The sequence below is a fragment of the Phytophthora ramorum genome (assembly GCF_020800215.1).
Source record: "Phytophthora ramorum isolate Pr-102 chromosome Unknown Phyram_PR-102_s0002, whole genome shotgun sequence".
NCBI lineage: Eukaryota > Oomycota > Peronosporomycetes > Peronosporales > Peronosporaceae > Phytophthora > Phytophthora ramorum.
Window position 1 is genome coordinate 4,803,745 of NW_027150648.1, and position 18,656 is coordinate 4,822,400.

The following is an 18,656-nucleotide window of genomic DNA, read 5'->3' on the forward strand; positions in this document are numbered from 1 at the left end:
ATCTACAGTACTATAGTGACAAGATCCTACTGGTCGCGAAAGGACGCAGCGGATCCTGTGGCACAGACGAAGCCATTTTCAGATCTGCTGCTGCGTTGACGATGCCTGCGATCAGCTACAACGAGGACGACCCTCGCCAGCCGTACCGCTCGCTGCTGGAGGAAGGGGAGCAGGCCGACGTGTTCGCGGAGGAGCAGCAGGCCAAGCAGGACCGACTGGACGCGCTGGTGGCCAGCCTGGCCGCGCCCACCAACCTCGAGGAGCTGCAGAGCTTCTTGGCTAGTGATGCCACGTCGAAGGACAAGATCGAGCAGCTCGTGGACTTCCTGGCCGATGGTGGGCCGACGCAGGACAAGCACGAAGAGCTCACGGCAGCCACTGATGTGTTTGCGGACGAGCAGGCGCAGAAGCAGAAGGCGCTGGAGAAGCTCGTGGACAGTCTGGCCACCTCCAACACGACGACGCTGCTGGCTACGGACACCAATAACGTGAACGCCGTGAGCGCCCAGACCTCGTTCCTGAATGTGGTCGGAGGTGCCGTCCTGCTACTCGTGGCCGTGGTGCTGGCAGTCGTGACCAAGCGCTCGAGCAAGAAGCGTGAGCAGGATGAGGACACGCACAAAGACTTTAGCTACACTATCCTGTACGAGTGAGTGACGGAGTGTGGAGCTGGCTGTGGAGGGTTGCCATCCTGTACTAGGAGCAGCATCCGTCGGTGCTGTATCTGTACGAGGTCTCGAATAGCGAGTGCACAAGGATTTATCGTAACTATCAATGTCTTTTGCCAGCAATGTTGAGGCTGGACGGCTGTTACCAGGGACATGGTGTTTGCAGTGCTCATGAAAGTGTCCTCAAGTGTCCAGCGATCATTTAGTCCTGATTTGGTCTTGCACAAAGTATACTCTTGGACCAAAATCGCGCATTTTCAGTCTTGACAAAGCGTCGCAAACTAAAATGGCCTTGAACATCACTAGCAGTTTCCCTGCCCGTTCACGAGTCGCGACTCGATACAAGCAGCAGGGCACAGAGAGATTCAACGCATGAAGATGGAGGCGCTCGCGTACTTGGCGCGCTCCGACAGCTCGGACGACGACTGGGACGCGAGCGACGGCCGCCCCACGCCGCTTGACCCCGAGTACTGGCGAGGCATCACGCACTCGGTGGTGCCAGCCCCCGCCACTTACACACACGCAGACAGGATGGAGTCTCCGCACTCTTACGATCACTACGCTCCTCCTGCGAGCTACCCCATGTACCATCCGCACCAGCGACCTGTGTCGTCTCCGAGCCATTTCGGAGGCGGCGTCCTCATGTCTCCGATCCACTACCAGGCGGGACCACCCATGGTCCCCATAAGCCCCGTCGCCCATATGGACGCTGCGAGTTACGGTGCTCCAATGCATCGACCAGCGGAATGGAGCAGCTTCCAGCCGAGAAGTTTCTCCAGTGCCGTCTCGCCCGTGGCCACTCCCCAGCAACTCAAGCACCAGGTTCGAGAGGCGCTGGTGAGAGCGCAGGCGTTTCTGGACTTGGTCCCATTCTTTCAGTCCTACGACTTGTCGTACGCAGGTGGAGTCCGTCTGGGGACGATACAGGAGGCGCTCGGCAGGATGGGCGTGATCCTTGGAGACCACATACTGCAAAGAGTCGGCCAGCTCTTCAGTATTCCAGGGTCGGGGCTCGTGGACTATGTGGCTTTCGGTCGCTTCCTGGAGCTCGACGCTCAAGAGTTGTAAGTGAAGTCGCACTCTGTTGTACGAGATGGGGTGCCGTACGCGTCTAACATGGTCGGTTGGCCGTCACTTTAACGCAGGGACAATATGCGATCAATGGTGGCTGCGCGGCGGAGCATTCTTGTGAACAGCGGCCTTGACCTGGGAGACATCTTTGTGCAGTACGATTCTCACCGCACTGGGTTCGTGTCTCGATCGATGTTCGCCACTCTCTTGCGAGACTACAGCATTTCCATGCCGGAGACCACGCTACACTTCCTGATGATCCAGCTTGCGAAGCCGTCAGACACGACGTCTGTTTCGTACGTGCGCTTCCTCGAAATCACGGATGTAGGAGTTGCAAGGAGCGCTTCAGCGAACCCACCGCTCAGCCACGGACTGGAGAACTCCCCGGCTCGCTTCAGCAGTTGGACGAGTGGCCGGTAAGGATTCTATCATTGAGGATGAAAATTAAGACGCTCATCGTTTCATGCTCGTGGGTCTTGCTTTGTGTGTGACAGATCCAACCCGTTCGAGCAAGAAAGTGCCGCTCGAGGTTATGCGATGCAAAACGCGGTTCCTGTAGCTACTCAACCCGCCAGAGTTGTGAACCATGCGTCAGCGAGCCCCGAGTTCGCAACACCTTTGCTCAGACTTGGATGGGTCTGTCGAGTGTGCGCACACCAGCAGATAGTAGATTGGGCCACTCACTGTGAAATTTGTGAAACATCAAAACCGCGGCCAGGGCTACGCGGCGAAGGGTATATCAAATGCTTGCAGTGCAAGTTCGACAATAACTACGACATGGAGGAGTGTGAAATGTGTGGGCGTCCACTCAATGCAAGTAACAAAAAGATGTCGAAATCAGAGAAGAAGCGCAGATCGAGAAAGCGCTACGTCTCAAGCTCTTCGTCGAGTTCTCCGTCTTCATCCTCTTCTTCAAGTTCATCGGGCCATCGCCGAAGTAGCAGGCGCAAATTCGAAAAGCAGTCCCGCTCGGCTCGATCAAGTCGAAAGAAAGAAGAGAAGAAGCCGCGGTTTCAACGAGGCGAGGAAATCCAAGCCATTCCTCTCGGCAGAAGAGGTTATGAGATCGGGGTGATCGCACGCGTCCGGCCCAATGGTACGTATGACATTGAGTTTGACAGCGGCCTTTACGAGAAGAACGTCGAGGAAGACTGCGTCCTCGAGATTTCACGTGCGCGCGTTATCAAGGCCAAAGACTTATCCGACAGCGAGGAAACTAAGCCGAAAGCTAAATGCTCCGATGACGACAATGATCCTGGGTACGAACCAGGAGATCGAGTCGAGGCTCGTTTTCAAGGCAATGGACGCTTCTTTGCTGGTACAATCAAGAAATGCAGAACAGGCGGATTGTATGATATCGAGTACGATGACGGTGAAGTTGAGCTTCGCGTTCGTTCGAAGTACATTAAGCGCGAGGAGGCGAAGAATCAGCGGAAGCCTTCTCCAAAAGAAGATGACGTATCTACCTCTGAAGTGCCGTGGGCTAAAGGACAGAAGGTAGAAGCCAAACTGCGTGGGTGCACAGACTACGTGAGATGCGTCGTATTTCACGCAAATGCAGATGGCAGTTGTGACGTGGAGCTTGACACTGGTGAGCTGGAAAAACGAGTTCCGGGAAGAAACATTCGCGCCCGTGTGAGCTCGCCAATAAAAGCGAGGCCTACCGTCCAAAGTGAAGAGGAACCAGTCCGACCAAAGAGACCCTTGGTGAAGAGGCCTAGTGCACCTTCCACAAGTGAGGATTCGTGTGCCCAGCCTAAATGGAGGTTCAAGCAAGGCCAAGCTGTCGAAGCAAAGCCTAAGGGAAGAGATGGATATTTCCCCGGCGTAATTGCTAGATGCCGCTTGAATGGCTCCTATGACATTGATTTTGACGACGGAGAAAAAGTATTAGCAGTATCAGCCATCACCGTCCGCGCTATCGAAACAGCACCCGCTGCCAAGAAGACAACAACTACGGCTTCACAGGAATCACTCAAGGCAACCATTGATTTCAAAGTTGGCCAACCAATTGAAGCCCAGTACAAGAGCAAGAGCAAATTCTACCCGGGCGTGATCTCTCGCTGCCGCCTGAATGGCACGTACGACATCGACTACGACGACGGCGAGAAGGAGACGGGTGTGGCGGCCGAGCTGATCCGGGCGGTGGGCAAGAAGGGCGGCGCTGACAGCGACGACGGCCCGAAGCAGAAGAAGTTCAAGGAGGGCGACAAGGTGGAGGCCCAGTACAAGGGCAAGAGCAAATTCTACCCGGGCGTGATCTCTCGCTGCCGCCTGAATGGCACGTACGACATCGACTACGACGACGGCGAGAAGGAGACGGGTGTGGCGGCCGAGCTGATCCGGGCGGTGGGCAAGAAGGGCGGCGCTGACAGCGACGACGGCCCGAAGCAGAAGAAGTTCAAGGAGGGCGACAAGGTGGAGGCCCAGTACAAGGGCAAGAGCAAATTCTACCCGGGCGTGATCTCTCGCTGCCGCCTGAATGGCACGTACGACATCGACTACGACGACGGCGAGAAGGAGACGGGTGTGGCGGCCGAGCTGATCCGGGCGGTGGGCAAGAAGGGCGGCGCTGACAGCGACGACGGCCCGAAGCAGAAGAAGTTCAAGGAGGGCGACAAGGTGGAGGCCCAGTACAAGGGCAAGAGCAAATTCTACCCGGGCGTGATCTCTCGCTGCCGCCTGAATGGCACGTACGACATCGACTACGACGACGGCGAGAAGGAGACGGGTGTGGCGGCCGAGCTGATCCGGGCGGTGGGCAAGAAGGGCGGCGCTGACAGCGACGACGGCCCGAAGCAGAAGAAGTTCAAGGAGGGCGACAAGGTGGAGGCCCAGTACAAGGGCAAGAGCAAATTCTACCCGGGCGTGATCTCTCGCTGCCGCCTGAATGGCACGTACGACATCGACTACGACGACGGCGAGAAGGAGACGGGTGTGGCGGCCGAGCTGATCCGGGCGGTGGGCAAGAAGAGCGGCGCTGACAGCGACGACGGCCCGAAGCAGAAGAAGTTCAAGGAGGGCGACAAGGTGGAGGCCCAGTACAAGGGCAAGAGCAAATTCTACCCGGGCGTGATCTCTCGCTGCCGCCTGAATGACACGTACGACATCGACTACGACGACGGCGAGAAGGAGACGGGTGTGGCGGCCGAGCTGATCCGGGCGGTGGGCAAGAAGAGCGGCGCTGACAGCGACGACGGCCCGAAGCAGAAGAAGTTCAAGGAGGGCGACAAGGTGGAGGCCCAGTACAAGGGCAAGAGCAAATTCTACCCGGGCGTGATCTCTCGCTGCCGCCTGAATGGCACGTACGACATCGACTACGACGACGGCGAGAAGGAGACGGGTGTGGCGGCCGAGCTGATCCGGGCGGTGGGCAAGAAGAGCGGCGCTGACAGCGACGACGGCCCGAAGCAGAAGAAGTTCAAGGAGGGCGACAAGGTGGAGGCCCAGTACAAGGGCAAGAGCAAATTCTACCCGGGCGTGATCTCTCGCTGCCGCCTGAATGGCACGTACGACATCGACTACGACGACGGCGAGAAGGAGACGGGTGTGGCGGCCGAGCTGATCCGGGCGGTGGGCAAGAAGAGCGGCGCTGACAGCGACGACGGCCCGAAGCAGAAGAAGTTCAAGGAGGGCGACAAGGTGGAGGCCCAGTACAAGGGCAAGAGCAAATTCTACCCGGGCGTGATCTCTCGCTGCCGCCTGAATGGCACGTACGACATCGACTACGACGACGGCGAGAAGGAGACGGGTGTGGCGGCCGAGCTGATCCGGGCGGTGGGCAAGAAGGGCGGCGCTGACAGCGACGACGGCCCGAAGCAGAAGAAGTTCAAGGAGGGCGACAAGGTGGAGGCCCAGTACAAGGGCAAGAGCAAATTCTACCCGGGCGTGATCTCTCGCTGCCGCCTGAATGGCACGTACGACATCGACTACGACGACGGCGAGAAGGAGACGGGTGTGGCGGCCGAGCTGATCCGGGCGGTGGGCAAGAAGGGCGGCGCTGACAGCGACGACGGCCCGAAGCAGAAGAAGTTCAAGGAGGGCGACAAGGTGGAGGCCCAGTACAAGGGCAAGAGCAAATTCTACCCGGGCGTGATCTCTCGCTGCCGCCTGAATGGCACGTACGACATCGACTACGACGACGGCGAGAAGGAGACGGGTGTGGCGGCCGAGCTGATCCGGGCGGTGGGCAAGAAGGGCGGCGCTGACAGCGACGACGGCCCGAAGCAGAAGAAGTTCAAGGAGGGCGACAAGGTGGAGGCCCAGTACAAGGGCAAGAGCAAATTCTACCCGGGCGTGATCTCTCGCTGCCGCCTGAATGGCACGTACGACATCGACTACGACGACGGCGAGAAGGAGACGGGTGTGGCGGCCGAGCTGATCCGGGCGGTGGGCAAGAAGGGCGGCGCTGACAGCGACGACGGCCCGAAGCAGAAGAAGTTCAAGGAGGGCGACAAGGTGGAGGCCCAGTACAAGGGCAAGAGCAAATTCTACCCGGGCGTGATCTCTCGCTGCCGCCTGAATGGCACGTACGACATCGACTACGACGACGGCGAGAAGGAGACGGGTGTGGCGGCCGAGCTGATCCGGGCGGTGGGCAAGAAGGGCGGCGCTGACAGCGACGACGGCCCGAAGCAGAAGAAGTTCAAGGAGGGCGACAAGGTGGAGGCCCAGTACAAGGGCAAGAGCAAATTCTACCCGGGCGTGATCTCTCGCTGCCGCCTGAATGGACACGTACGACATCGACTACGACGACGGCGAGAAGGAGACGGGTGTGGCGGCCGAGCTGATCCGGGCGGTGGGCAAGAAGAGCGGCGCTGACAGCGACGACGGCCCGAAGCAGAAGAAGTTCAAGGAGGGCGACAAGGTGGAGGCCCAGTACAAGGGCAAGAGCAAATTCTACCCGGGCGTGATCTCTCGCTGCCGCCTGAATGGCACGTACGACATCGACTACGACGACGGCGAGAAGGAGACGGGTGTGGCGGCCGAGCTGATCCGGGCGGTGGGCAAGAAGAGCGGCGCTGACAGCGACGACGGCCCGAAGCAGAAGAAGTTCAAGGAGGGCGACAAGGTGGAGGCCCAGTACAAGGGCAAGAGCAAATTCTACCCGGGCGTGATCTCTCGCTGCCGCCTGAATGGCACGTACGACATCGACTACGACGACGGCGAGAAGGAGACGGGTGTGGCGGCCGAGCTGATCCGGGCGGTGGGCAAGAAGAGCGGCGCTGACAGCGACGACGGCCCGAAGCAGAAGAAGTTCAAGGAGGGCGACAAGGTGGAGGCCCAGTACAAGGGCAAGAGCAAATTCTACCCGGGCGTGATCTCTCGCTGCCGCCTGAATGGCACGTACGACATCGACTACGACGACGGCGAGAAGGAGACGGGTGTGGCGGCCGAGCTGATCCGGGCGGTGGGCAAGAAGAGCGGCGCTGACAGCGACGACGGCCCGAAGCAGAAGAAGTTCAAGGAGGGCGACAAGGTGGAGGCCCAGTACAAGGGCAAGAGCAAATTCTACCCGGGCGTGATCTCTCGCTGCCGCCTGAATGGCACGTACGACATCGACTACGACGACGGCGAGAAGGAGACGGGTGTGGCGGCCGAGCTGATCCGGGCGGTGGGCAAGAAGAGCGGCGCTGACAGCGACGACGGCCCGAAGCAGAAGAAGTTCAAGGAGGGCGACAAGGTGGAGGCCCAGTACAAGGGCAAGAGCAAATTCTACCCGGGCGTGATCTCTCGCTGCCGCCTGAATGGCACGTACGACATCGACTACGACGACGGCGAGAAGGAGACGGGTGTGGCGGCCGAGCTGATCCGGGCGGTGGGCAAGAAGAGCGGCGCTGACAGCGACGACGGCCCGAAGCAGAAGAAGTTCAAGGAGGGCGACAAGGTGGAGGCCCAGTACAAGGGCAAGAGCAAATTCTACCCGGGCGTGATCTCTCGCTGCCGCCTGAATGGCACGTACGACATCGACTACGACGACGGCGAGAAGGAGACGGGTGTGGCGGCCGAGCTGATCCGGGCGGTGGGCAAGAAGAGCGGCGCTGACAGCGACGACGGCCCGAAGCAGAAGAAGTTCAAGGAGGGCGACAAGGTGGAGGCCCAGTACAAGGGCAAGAGCAAATTCTACCCGGGCGTGATCTCTCGCTGCCGCCTGAATGGCACGTACGACATCGACTACGACGACGGCGAGAAGGAGACGGGTGTGGCGGCCGAGCTGATCCGGGCGGTGGGCAAGAAGGCGGCGCTGACAGCGACGACGGCCCGAAGCAGAAGAAGTTCAAGGAGGGCGACAAGGTGGAGGCCCAGTACAAGGGCAAGAGCAAATTCTACCCGGGCGTGATCTCTCGCTGCCGCCTGAATGGCACGTACGACATCGACTACGACGACGGCGAGAAGGAGACGGGTGTGGCGGCCGAGCTGATCCGGGCGGTGGGCAAGAAGAGCGGCGCTGACAGCGACGACGGCCCGAAGCAGAAGAAGTTCAAGGAGGGCGACAAGGTGGAGGCCCAGTACAAGGGCAAGAGCAAATTCTACCCGGGCGTGATCTCTCGCTGCCGCCTGAATGGCACGTACGACATCGACTACGACGACGGCGAGAAGGAGACGGGTGTGGCGGCCGAGCTGATCCGGGCGGTGGGCAAGAAGAGCGGCGCTGACAGCGACGACGGCCCGAAGCAGAAGAAGTTCAAGGAGGGCGACAAGGTGGAGGCCCAGTACAAGGGCAAGAGCAAATTCTACCCGGGCGTGATCTCTCGCTGCCGCCTGAATGGCACGTACGACATCGACTACGACGACGGCGAGAAGGAGACGGGTGTGGCGGCCGAGCTGATCCGGGCGGTGGGCAAGAAGGGCGGCGCTGACAGCGACGACGGCCCGAAGCAGAAGAAGTTCAAGGAGGGCGACAAGGTGGAGGCCCAGTACAAGGGCAAGAGCAAATTCTACCCGGGCGTGATCTCTCGCTGCCGCCTGAATGGCACGTACGACATCGACTACGACGACGGCGAGAAGGAGACGGGTGTGGCGGCCGAGCTGATCCGGGCGGTGGGCAAGAAGAGCGGCGCTGACAGCGACGACGGCCCGAAGCAGAAGAAGTTCAAGGAGGGCGACAAGGTGGAGGCCCAGTACAAGGGCAAGAGCAAATTCTACCCGGGCGTGATCTCTCGCTGCCGCCTGAATGGCACGTACGACATCGACTACGACGACGGCGAGAAGGAGACGGGTGTGGCGGCCGAGCTGATCCGGGCGGTGGGCAAGAAGAGCGGCGCTGACAGCGACGACGGCCCGAAGCAGAAGAAGTTCAAGGAGGGCGACAAGGTGGAGGCCCAGTACAAGGGCAAGAGCAAATTCTACCCGGGCGTGATCTCTCGCTGCCGCCTGAATGGCACGTACGACATCGACTACGACGACGGCGAGAAGGAGACGGGTGTGGCGGCCGAGCTGATCCGGGCGGTGGGCAAGAAGAGCGGCGCTGACAGCGACGACGGCCCGAAGCAGAAGAAGTTCAAGGAGGGCGACAAGGTGGAGGCCCAGTACAAGGGCAAGAGCAAATTCTACCCGGGCGTGATCTCTCGCTGCCGCCTGAATGGCACGTACGACATCGACTACGACGACGGCGAGAAGGAGACGGGTGTGGCGGCCGAGCTGATCCGGGCGGTGGGCAAGAAGGGCGGCGCTGACAGCGACGACGGCCCGAAGCAGAAGAAGTTCAAGGAGGGCGACAAGGTGGAGGCCCAGTACAAGGGCAAGAGCAAATTCTACCCGGGCGTGATCTCTCGCTGCCGCCTGAATGGCACGTACGACATCGACTACGACGACGGCGAGAAGGAGACGGGTGTGGCGGCCGAGCTGATCCGGGCGGTGGGCAAGAAGAGCGGCGCTGACAGCGACGACGGCCCGAAGCAGAAGAAGTTCAAGGAGGGCGACAAGGTGGAGGCCCAGTACAAGGGCAAGAGCAAATTCTACCCGGGCGTGATCTCTCGCTGCCGCCTGAATGGCACGTACGACATCGACTACGACGACGGCGAGAAGGAGACGGGTGTGGCGGCCGAGCTGATCCGGGCGGTGGGCAAGAAGAGCGGCGCTGACAGCGACGACGGCCCGAAGCAGAAGAAGTTCAAGGAGGGCGACAAGGTGGAGGCCCAGTACAAGGGCAAGAGCAAATTCTACCCGGGCGTGATCTCTCGCTGCCGCCTGAATGGCACGTACGACATCGACTACGACGACGGCGAGAAGGAGACGGGTGTGGCGGCCGAGCTGATCCGGGCGGTGGGCAAGAAGAGCGGCGCTGACAGCGACGACGGCCCGAAGCAGAAGAAGTTCAAGGAGGGCGACAAGGTGGAGGCCCAGTACAAGGGCAAGAGCAAATTCTACCCGGGCGTGATCTCTCGCTGCCGCCTGAATGGCACGTACGACATCGACTACGACGACGGCGAGAAGGAGACGGGTGTGGCGGCCGAGCTGATCCGGGCGGTGGGCAAGAAGAGCGGCGCTGACAGCGACGACGGCCCGAAGCAGAAGAAGTTCAAGGAGGGCGACAAGGTGGAGGCCCAGTACAAGGGCAAGAGCAAATTCTACCCGGGCGTGATCTCTCGCTGCCGCCTGAATGGCACGTACGACATCGACTACGACGACGGCGAGAAGGAGACGGGTGTGGCGGCCGAGCTGATCCGGGCGGTGGGCAAGAAGAGCGGCGCTGACAGCGACGACGGCCCGAAGCAGAAGAAGTTCAAGGAGGGCGACAAGGTGGAGGCCCAGTACAAGGGCAAGAGCAAATTCTACCCGGGCGTGATCTCTCGCTGCCGCCTGAATGGCACGTACGACATCGACTACGACGACGGCGAGAAGGAGACGGGTGTGGCGGCCGAGCTGATCCGGGCGGTGGGCAAGAAGAGCGGCGCTGACAGCGACGACGGCCCGAAGCAGAAGAAGTTCAAGGAGGGCGACAAGGTGGAGGCCCAGTACAAGGGCAAGAGCAAATTCTACCCGGGCGTGATCTCTCGCTGCCGCCTGAATGGCACGTACGACATCGACTACGACGACGGCGAGAAGGAGACGGGTGTGGCGGCCGAGCTGATCCGGGCGGTGGGCAAGAAGAGCGGCGCTGACAGCGACGACGGCCCGAAGCAGAAGAAGTTCAAGGAGGGCGACAAGGTGGAGGCCCAGTACAAGGGCAAGAGCAAATTCTACCCGGGCGTGATCTCTCGCTGCCGCCTGAATGGCACGTACGACATCGACTACGACGACGGCGAGAAGGAGACGGGTGTGGCGGCCGAGCTGATCCGGGCGGTGGGCAAGAAGAGCGGCGCTGACAGCGACGACGGCCCGAAGCAGAAGAAGTTCAAGGAGGGCGACAAGGTGGAGGCCCAGTACAAGGGCAAGAGCAAATTCTACCCGGGCGTGATCTCTCGCTGCCGCCTGAATGGCACGTACGACATCGACTACGACGACGGCGAGAAGGAGACGGGTGTGGCGGCCGAGCTGATCCGGGCGGTGGGCAAGAAGAGCGGCGCTGACAGCGACGACGGCCCGAAGCAGAAGAAGTTCAAGGAGGGCGACAAGGTGGAGGCCCAGTACAAGGGCAAGAGCAAATTCTACCCGGGCGTGATCTCTCGCTGCCGCCTGAATGGCACGTACGACATCGACTACGACGACGGCGAGAAGGAGACGGGTGTGGCGGCCGAGCTGATCCGGGCGGTGGGCAAGAAGGAGCGGCGCTGACAGCGACGACGGCCCGAAGCAGAAGAAGTTCAAGGAGGGCGACAAGGTGGAGGCCCAGTACAAGGGCAAGAGCAAATTCTACCCGGGCGTGATCTCTCGCTGCCGCCTGAATGGCACGTACGACATCGACTACGACGACGGCGAGAAGGAGACGGGTGTGGCGGCCGAGCTGATCCGGGCGGTGGGCAAGAAGAGCGGCGCTGACAGCGACGACGGCCCGAAGCAGAAGAAGTTCAAGGAGGGCGACAAGGTGGAGGCCCAGTACAAGGGCAAGAGCAAATTCTACCCGGGCGTGATCTCTCGCTGCCGCCTGAATGGCACGTACGACATCGACTACGACGACGGCGAGAAGGAGACGGGTGTGGCGGCCGAGCTGATCCGGGCGGTGGGCAAGAAGGGCGGCGCTGACAGCGACGACGGCCCGAAGCAGAAGAAGTTCAAGGAGGGCGACAAGGTGGAGGCCCAGTACAAGGGCAAGAGCAAATTCTACCCGGGCGTGATCTCTCGCTGCCGCCTGAATGGCACGTACGACATCGACTACGACGACGGCGAGAAGGAGACGGGTGTGGCGGCCGAGCTGATCCGGGCGGTGGGCAAGAAGGGCGGCGCTGACAGCGACGACGGCCCGAAGCAGAAGAAGTTCAAGGAGGGCGACAAGGTGGAGGCCCAGTACAAGGGCAAGAGCAAATTCTACCCGGGCGTGATCTCTCGCTGCCGCCTGAATGGCACGTACGACATCGACTACGACGACGGCGAGAAGGAGACGGGTGTGGCGGCCGAGCTGATCCGGGCGGTGGGCAAGAAGGGCGGCGCTGACAGCGACGACGGCCCGAAGCAGAAGAAGTTCAAGGAGGGCGACAAGGTGGAGGCCCAGTACAAGGGCAAGAGCAAATTCTACCCGGGCGTGATCTCTCGCTGCCGCCTGAATGGCACGTACGACATCGACTACGACGACGGCGAGAAGGAGACGGGTGTGGCGGCCGAGCTGATCCGGGCGGTGGGCAAGAAGAGGCGGCGCTGACAGCGACGACGGCCCGAAGCAGAAGAAGTTCAAGGAGGGCGACAAGGTGGAGGCCCAGTACAAGGGCAAGAGCAAATTCTACCCGGGCGTGATCTCTCGCTGCCGCCTGAATGGCACGTACGACATCGACTACGACGACGGCGAGAAGGAGACGGGTGTGGCGGCCGAGCTGATCCGGGCGGTGGGCAAGAAGGGCGGCGCTGACAGCGACGACGGCCCGAAGCAGAAGAAGTTCAAGGAGGGCGACAAGGTGGAGGCCCAGTACAAGGGCAAGAGCAAATTCTACCCGGGCGTGATCTCTCGCTGCCGCCTGAATGGCACGTACGACATCGACTACGACGACGGCGAGAAGGAGACGGGTGTGGCGGCCGAGCTGATCCGGGCGGTGGGCAAGAAGGGCGGCGCTGACAGCGACGACGGCCCGAAGCAGAAGAAGTTCAAGGAGGGCGACAAGGTGGAGGCCCAGTACAAGGGCAAGAGCAAATTCTACCCGGGCGTGATCTCTCGCTGCCGCCTGAATGGCACGTACGACATCGACTACGACGACGGCGAGAAGGAGACGGGTGTGGCGGCCGAGCTGATCCGGGCGGTGGGCAAGAAGGGCGGCGCTGACAGCGACGACGGCCCGAAGCAGAAGAAGTTCAAGGAGGGCGACAAGGTGGAGGCCCAGTACAAGGGCAAGAGCAAATTCTACCCGGGCGTGATCTCTCGCTGCCGCCTGAATGGCACGTACGACATCGACTACGACGACGGCGAGAAGGAGACGGGTGTGGCGGCCGAGCTGATCCGGGCGGTGGGCAAGAAGGAGCGGCGCTGACAGCGACGACGGCCCGAAGCAGAAGAAGTTCAAGGAGGGCGACAAGGTGGAGGCCCAGTACAAGGGCAAGAGCAAATTCTACCCGGGCGTGATCTCTCGCTGCCGCCTGAATGGCACGTACGACATCGACTACGACGACGGCGAGAAGGAGACGGGTGTGGCGGCCGAGCTGATCCGGGCGGTGGGCAAGAAGGGCGGCGCTGACAGCGACGACGGCCCGAAGCAGAAGAAGTTCAAGGAGGGCGACAAGGTGGAGGCCCAGTACAAGGGCAAGAGCAAATTCTACCCGGGCGTGATCTCTCGCTGCCGCCTGAATGGCACGTACGACATCGACTACGACGACGGCGAGAAGGAGACGGGTGTGGCGGCCGAGCTGATCCGGGCGGTGGGCAAGAAGGGCGGCGCTGACAGCGACGACGGCCCGAAGCAGAAGAAGTTCAAGGAGGGCGACAAGGTGGAGGCCCAGTACAAGGGCAAGAGCAAATTCTACCCGGGCGTGATCTCTCGCTGCCGCCTGAATGGCACGTACGACATCGACTACGACGACGGCGAGAAGGAGACGGGTGTGGCGGCCGAGCTGATCCGGGCGGTGGGCAAGAAGGGCGGCGCTGACAGCGACGACGGCCCGAAGCAGAAGAAGTTCAAGGAGGGCGACAAGGTGGAGGCCCAGTACAAGGGCAAGAGCAAATTCTACCCGGGCGTGATCTCTCGCTGCCGCCTGAATGGCACGTACGACATCGACTACGACGACGGCGAGAAGGAGACGGGTGTGGCGGCCGAGCTGATCCGGGCGGTGGGCAAGAAGGGCGGCGCTGACAGCGACGACGGGCCCGAAGCAGAAGAAGTTCAAGGAGGGCGACAAGGTGGAGGCCCAGTACAAGGGCAAGAGCAAATTCTACCCGGGCGTGATCTCTCGCTGCCGCCTGAATGGCACGTACGACATCGACTACGACGACGGCGAGAAGGAGACGGGTGTGGCGGCCGAGCTGATCCGGGCGGTGGGCAAGAAGGGCGGCGCTGACAGCGACGACGGCCCGAAGCAGAAGAAGTTCAAGGAGGGCGACAAGGTGGAGGCCCAGTACAAGGGCAAGAGCAAATTCTACCCGGGCGTGATCTCTCGCTGCCGCCTGAATGGCACGTACGACATCGACTACGACGACGGCGAGAAGGAGACGGGTGTGGCGGCCGAGCTGATCCGGGCGGTGGGCAAGAAGGCGGCGCTGACAGCGACGACGGCCCGAAGCAGAAGAAGTTCAAGGAGGGCGACAAGGTGGAGGCCCAGTACAAGGGCAAGAGCAAATTCTACCCGGGCGTGATCTCTCGCTGCCGCCTGAATGGCACGTACGACATCGACTACGACGACGGCGAGAAGGAGACGGGTGTGGCGGCCGAGCTGATCCGGGCGGTGGGCAAGAAGAGCGGCGCTGACAGCGACGACGGCCCGAAGCAGAAGAAGTTCAAGGAGGGCGACAAGGTGGAGGCCCAGTACAAGGGCAAGAGCAAATTCTACCCGGGCGTGATCTCTCGCTGCCGCCTGAATGGCACGTACGACATCGACTACGACGACGGCGAGAAGGAGACGGGTGTGGCGGCCGAGCTGATCCGGGCGGTGGGCAAGAAGGGCGGCGCTGACAGCGACGACGGCCCGAAGCAGAAGAAGTTCAAGGAGGGCGACAAGGTGGAGGCCCAGTACAAGGGCAAGAGCAAATTCTACCCGGGCGTGATCTCTCGCTGCCGCCTGAATGGCACGTACGACATCGACTACGACGACGGCGAGAAGGAGACGGGTGTGGCGGCCGAGCTGATCCGGGCGGTGGGCAAGAAGAGCGGCGCTGACAGCGACGACGGCCCGAAGCAGAAGAAGTTCAAGGAGGGCGACAAGGTGGAGGCCCAGTACAAGGGCAAGAGCAAATTCTACCCGGGCGTGATCTCTCGCTGCCGCCTGAATGGCACGTACGACATCGACTACGACGACGGCGAGAAGGAGACGGGTGTTGACAGTGAACAGATTCGTCCGGTGCAGTCGGCCAGTATGCCTAAAAGCAAGGATAATGATGCTTCAATGTCCAAGGCGGAAGCTAAAGGCGAATCGAAGTCTGTGCCAGTCGAGTCCAGCCAAACGTATCGAGTGGGTACACGTGTTGAGGCCCGATACATGGGGAAGGATAATTACTTCAAGGGAACGATCTCGCGCGCTAATGCTGACGGGACCTATGTGATCGAGTATGATGACGGAGATAAAGAAAACCGAGTTCCCAGCTCGTCAATTCGGGCCTTGAAGTCGATGTCGTCGTTCCGAGGAGATGATTTCGTGGTGGGAAAGCCTGCTGCTCGTCCAAATGCTGGCGGAAGCTTTCGGCGGCGTAGCGGGAACTCATCCGACTGAGTAGGTACACGGAAGCTCTCAAGGCAGACAGAACTTCTGCATTGTACAGTGGTCGTAGTTGGATGTTTGCATTGTGTATTTCATAATCAATTCGCGCACTGCTTGAGACTCCACCCTCGCAGTTCTAACTCTGACAGAGCGGTGCCTACTTTCATGGGGGAGACGGAAGTGGCTATGGCTTGCGAGGCCCGGCCTCCTGTTCGCCTCCTGTAATCTTGGCGCTGGATTTGCTGCGGCCCTCCCTCCGACTACGAATCGAGGTCATGATTTTGTAAAAGTTGAGGCGGCCCGTCTTGGTGATGACCAAATTTGAGTTCGGGCCTGCGTTGACCATCGAGAACTTGTCCTTGGCAGCAGGCTTCGCGTCCTTGGAGGCAATTTGCTTCTCAGTTTTCTTCCCTGCGCGGATGAGGATCACACTCGAATGCGAATACATTCGTCTCCAGGCGTCGTCGATCTCTGGACTCCAGTTATCCCCCGATGTTCGTTCCATGGCGTGCAGCAGAGCTCGCCCTACGCAGTCGTAGTGCTCGAGCTTCACACCAAATCGACGATGCGTCTTGGTCAGCGCGAGGATCTTCTCCGCGATGTTCTCCGAGGCCAGCATGGTGCGCATACCAGCACTGATGTGCACGAGGACGCGGCCTCGGACGTGCATGGACGATCGGAAAACGTGTTTCAGGTCTCCGCCGTGCTCCTCGAGGTAAGCGTAGAAGACGTCGTAAAGCTCCGTGATCTTGTTGTTTTGTGCCTTGGTAATGTGTTTGGCTTCCTTGTGCATACTCTGGGTCGCAGACGCCGCCAGTGATCGTTGTGGGGGAGCATCTTTGAAGACTTTATCCCAGTGCTGGGCTGCAACACTGCGATGCTCCTCGGTTGACTTCTCGTAGTAGATGAAAGACGCCAGGTACTTCTTCATCAGTCGGACATCCGAGTACGCGAACTTCTTGGGTGGCTTGGCCTTGGTCTTTGACCCTGCCGGTACTGGCGGTCCCGGGCGCGATGCACCCGAGCCCATGGCGAACCTCGCTAGGGATGCTGCGCTTCCTCTGCTCGGACCAACGATGGCAATATGGTTTGAAGTGTGACGCCTGGCAATCTTGGTAACGTTCACATAGACAGCATATAGGGGAAGCTAGCGTCTTCTGCATCGACGCCCAAGGCGGCCTCACGTTCTTATGCTGAACCAGGAATAACGACGTAATGAGAGTCCTCAGTAGATTGACAGGCGACCTGATGCTCAGATCGACACAAGGGTTGAAGAGGTTGGAGGAAAACGATCATCAAAGACAAAAAGTGAAGGCTAACGAGGACGAGGATCAATGCTGGTGGCTCCATGAAGAGAGCTACAGAGTGGAGTGCAGAGCTACTTTGTTTGCCCGAGTCGTGTGGCGAAGTCTTGAGAAACCTACCGATATGTGTACACCGTCCTCTGCTTCAATTAACACATAGCGATGGACTATCGGTCTTGATGGGAGGCAGCCTGGGGCCTGCATAACCCCGCACAGAAGGGGGAATATAAATACTGCTTTGACCGTCATCCTCACCAGGAATTAACACCATCGACGACTTATCTTCGGGCGGTGACGCTGTCATCACCCTTTGAAGCCGTTGCACATCAAAGAGGGCTCTGGTTTAACCTTCAGCCGGCAGTCCCAGCGTTCATGCGCCTGAATTCCATTATTTGCTCCAGGCTAAACAACACTACCTCACCCCCGAGTGCTCTTTGCCGTGTACTCACTGTCTCCATCGCTCGTGTCGTCAATCCAGATCGAATCCGACTTGCGCTAGCAACTTCAGTCGAGTTGACGGAAGACGGCTTCGGATACACGACGAAGATTTTGCAACACGCCCCCATCGACGGGATCGCCGACTTCGGCTTCGGAAGTCCGAGCATCATCCGCCAGACGGATGTATTGCAGGGGATGTGAGCGGCGGTGAAGTCAGGGGAGGGCTCTGGCCTTACTTCCAACCGAAAGTGGTCATTTCAAATGGAACCGACTCGGTCTGGAGAGTATATGGCTGGTGCCAGACACAAGTAAGTGTTCCGACTCGCAAACTCTGGAATAACTGCATTCGCATGAGCTGGGGCGATATCTCCCCCAATTTCCAACGTCGCAGCACTTCGTGAGCTGGTATGATGAGCGACACTCGAGTCTGTGCTTAGGTAGCTCGTTGCCGCTGCATCCCACGTCAACTTTCTTGCTAGTGGCACGAACACTTTGCATTGAAAGGCTTGGACTGCCACCTCCATTGTATCAACTTGTCTACGACTACGCAGTCGTTTCGTGGGATCCTCTGACAAGTCACCATTCGTTTTCGGGCGTTTGTATTCGCGGTGCTCTGCATGTGGATATGGCCCACAAAGATGAGGAAGCATGCGTGTATGTCAAGGAATCCGTTCTCCATGAACTCGAGCAGGAGCGGCGAAAACTCAAATGGCAGCTTTCTCGTGCTCTGCAGACGTCAGATACGCGAGCGGCTGAGCTCGAGGCGAGCAAAGCCAAAGTGAAGGATCTGCTGACGATCGTGGAGCTGAACAAAGGAGTCGCAGACCAGGTCGTGCAGCGCTCTCATGGCCGAGACGCCAAGAGGAGACAAGAACTCGAAGCGTTGCACCAGCGGAACAAGCAGCAGCGCCAGCGATACGTCGATTTGGTAACGCGGTCAATGAACCGGAGGGCTCGCGACAGACGGCAACGCGAAGTCTTCCGCTCACTACATGACATGGTGCTGCTGCGTAGTCGACGTCGCGAGGCTCTTATGAGGTTGCAAGCTCGAACTCGAAGGAGAATTTTACGACGAGGTCTCGAGAGGTGGAAGTGTGTCTGCTACTCGAACGGTTTAAATTACAGCACGGGAAGCGCAAAAGTCTATCCTGTGCCACAAGAGCAACTACACGCAAGCCAAGCAGCTTTCACGACTGAGCAACTGCTGTCTCCAAACGGATCGACCATTACCAAGGGTGTGCGCAAT

At 60.0% G+C, this 18,656-nt stretch overlaps 3 protein-coding genes across 3 annotated transcripts; 2 read left to right on the plus strand and 1 right to left on the minus strand.

Moving 5' to 3' along the window:
* Positions 1-101: 101 nt before the first annotated feature.
* KRP23_2892 (uncharacterized protein) lies at positions 102-653 on the plus strand (the record flags this gene model as incomplete). Its single annotated transcript, XM_067887677.1, has 1 exon — positions 102-653. One exon carries the CDS (start codon positions 102-104, stop codon positions 651-653), a length of 552 nt encoding a protein of 183 aa, XP_067750247.1.
* Positions 654-1,040: 387 nt separating this feature from the next.
* On the plus strand, positions 1,041-15,680 carry KRP23_2893 (uncharacterized protein; the record flags this gene model as incomplete). Its single annotated transcript, XM_067887678.1, has 10 exons — positions 1,041-1,732; positions 1,814-2,155; positions 2,234-6,473; positions 6,547-7,941; positions 8,010-11,368; positions 11,445-12,389; positions 12,463-13,206; positions 13,283-14,023; positions 14,100-14,472; positions 14,541-15,680. 10 exons carry the CDS (start codon positions 1,041-1,043, stop codon positions 15,678-15,680), a joined length of 13,971 nt encoding a protein of 4,656 aa, XP_067750248.1.
* Positions 15,681-15,852: 172 nt separating this feature from the next.
* KRP23_2894 (uncharacterized protein) lies at positions 15,853-16,698 on the minus strand (the record flags this gene model as incomplete). Its single annotated transcript, XM_067887679.1, has 1 exon — positions 15,853-16,698. One exon carries the CDS (start codon positions 16,696-16,698, stop codon positions 15,853-15,855), a length of 846 nt encoding a protein of 281 aa, XP_067750249.1.
* Positions 16,699-18,656: the final 1,958 nt, after the last annotated feature.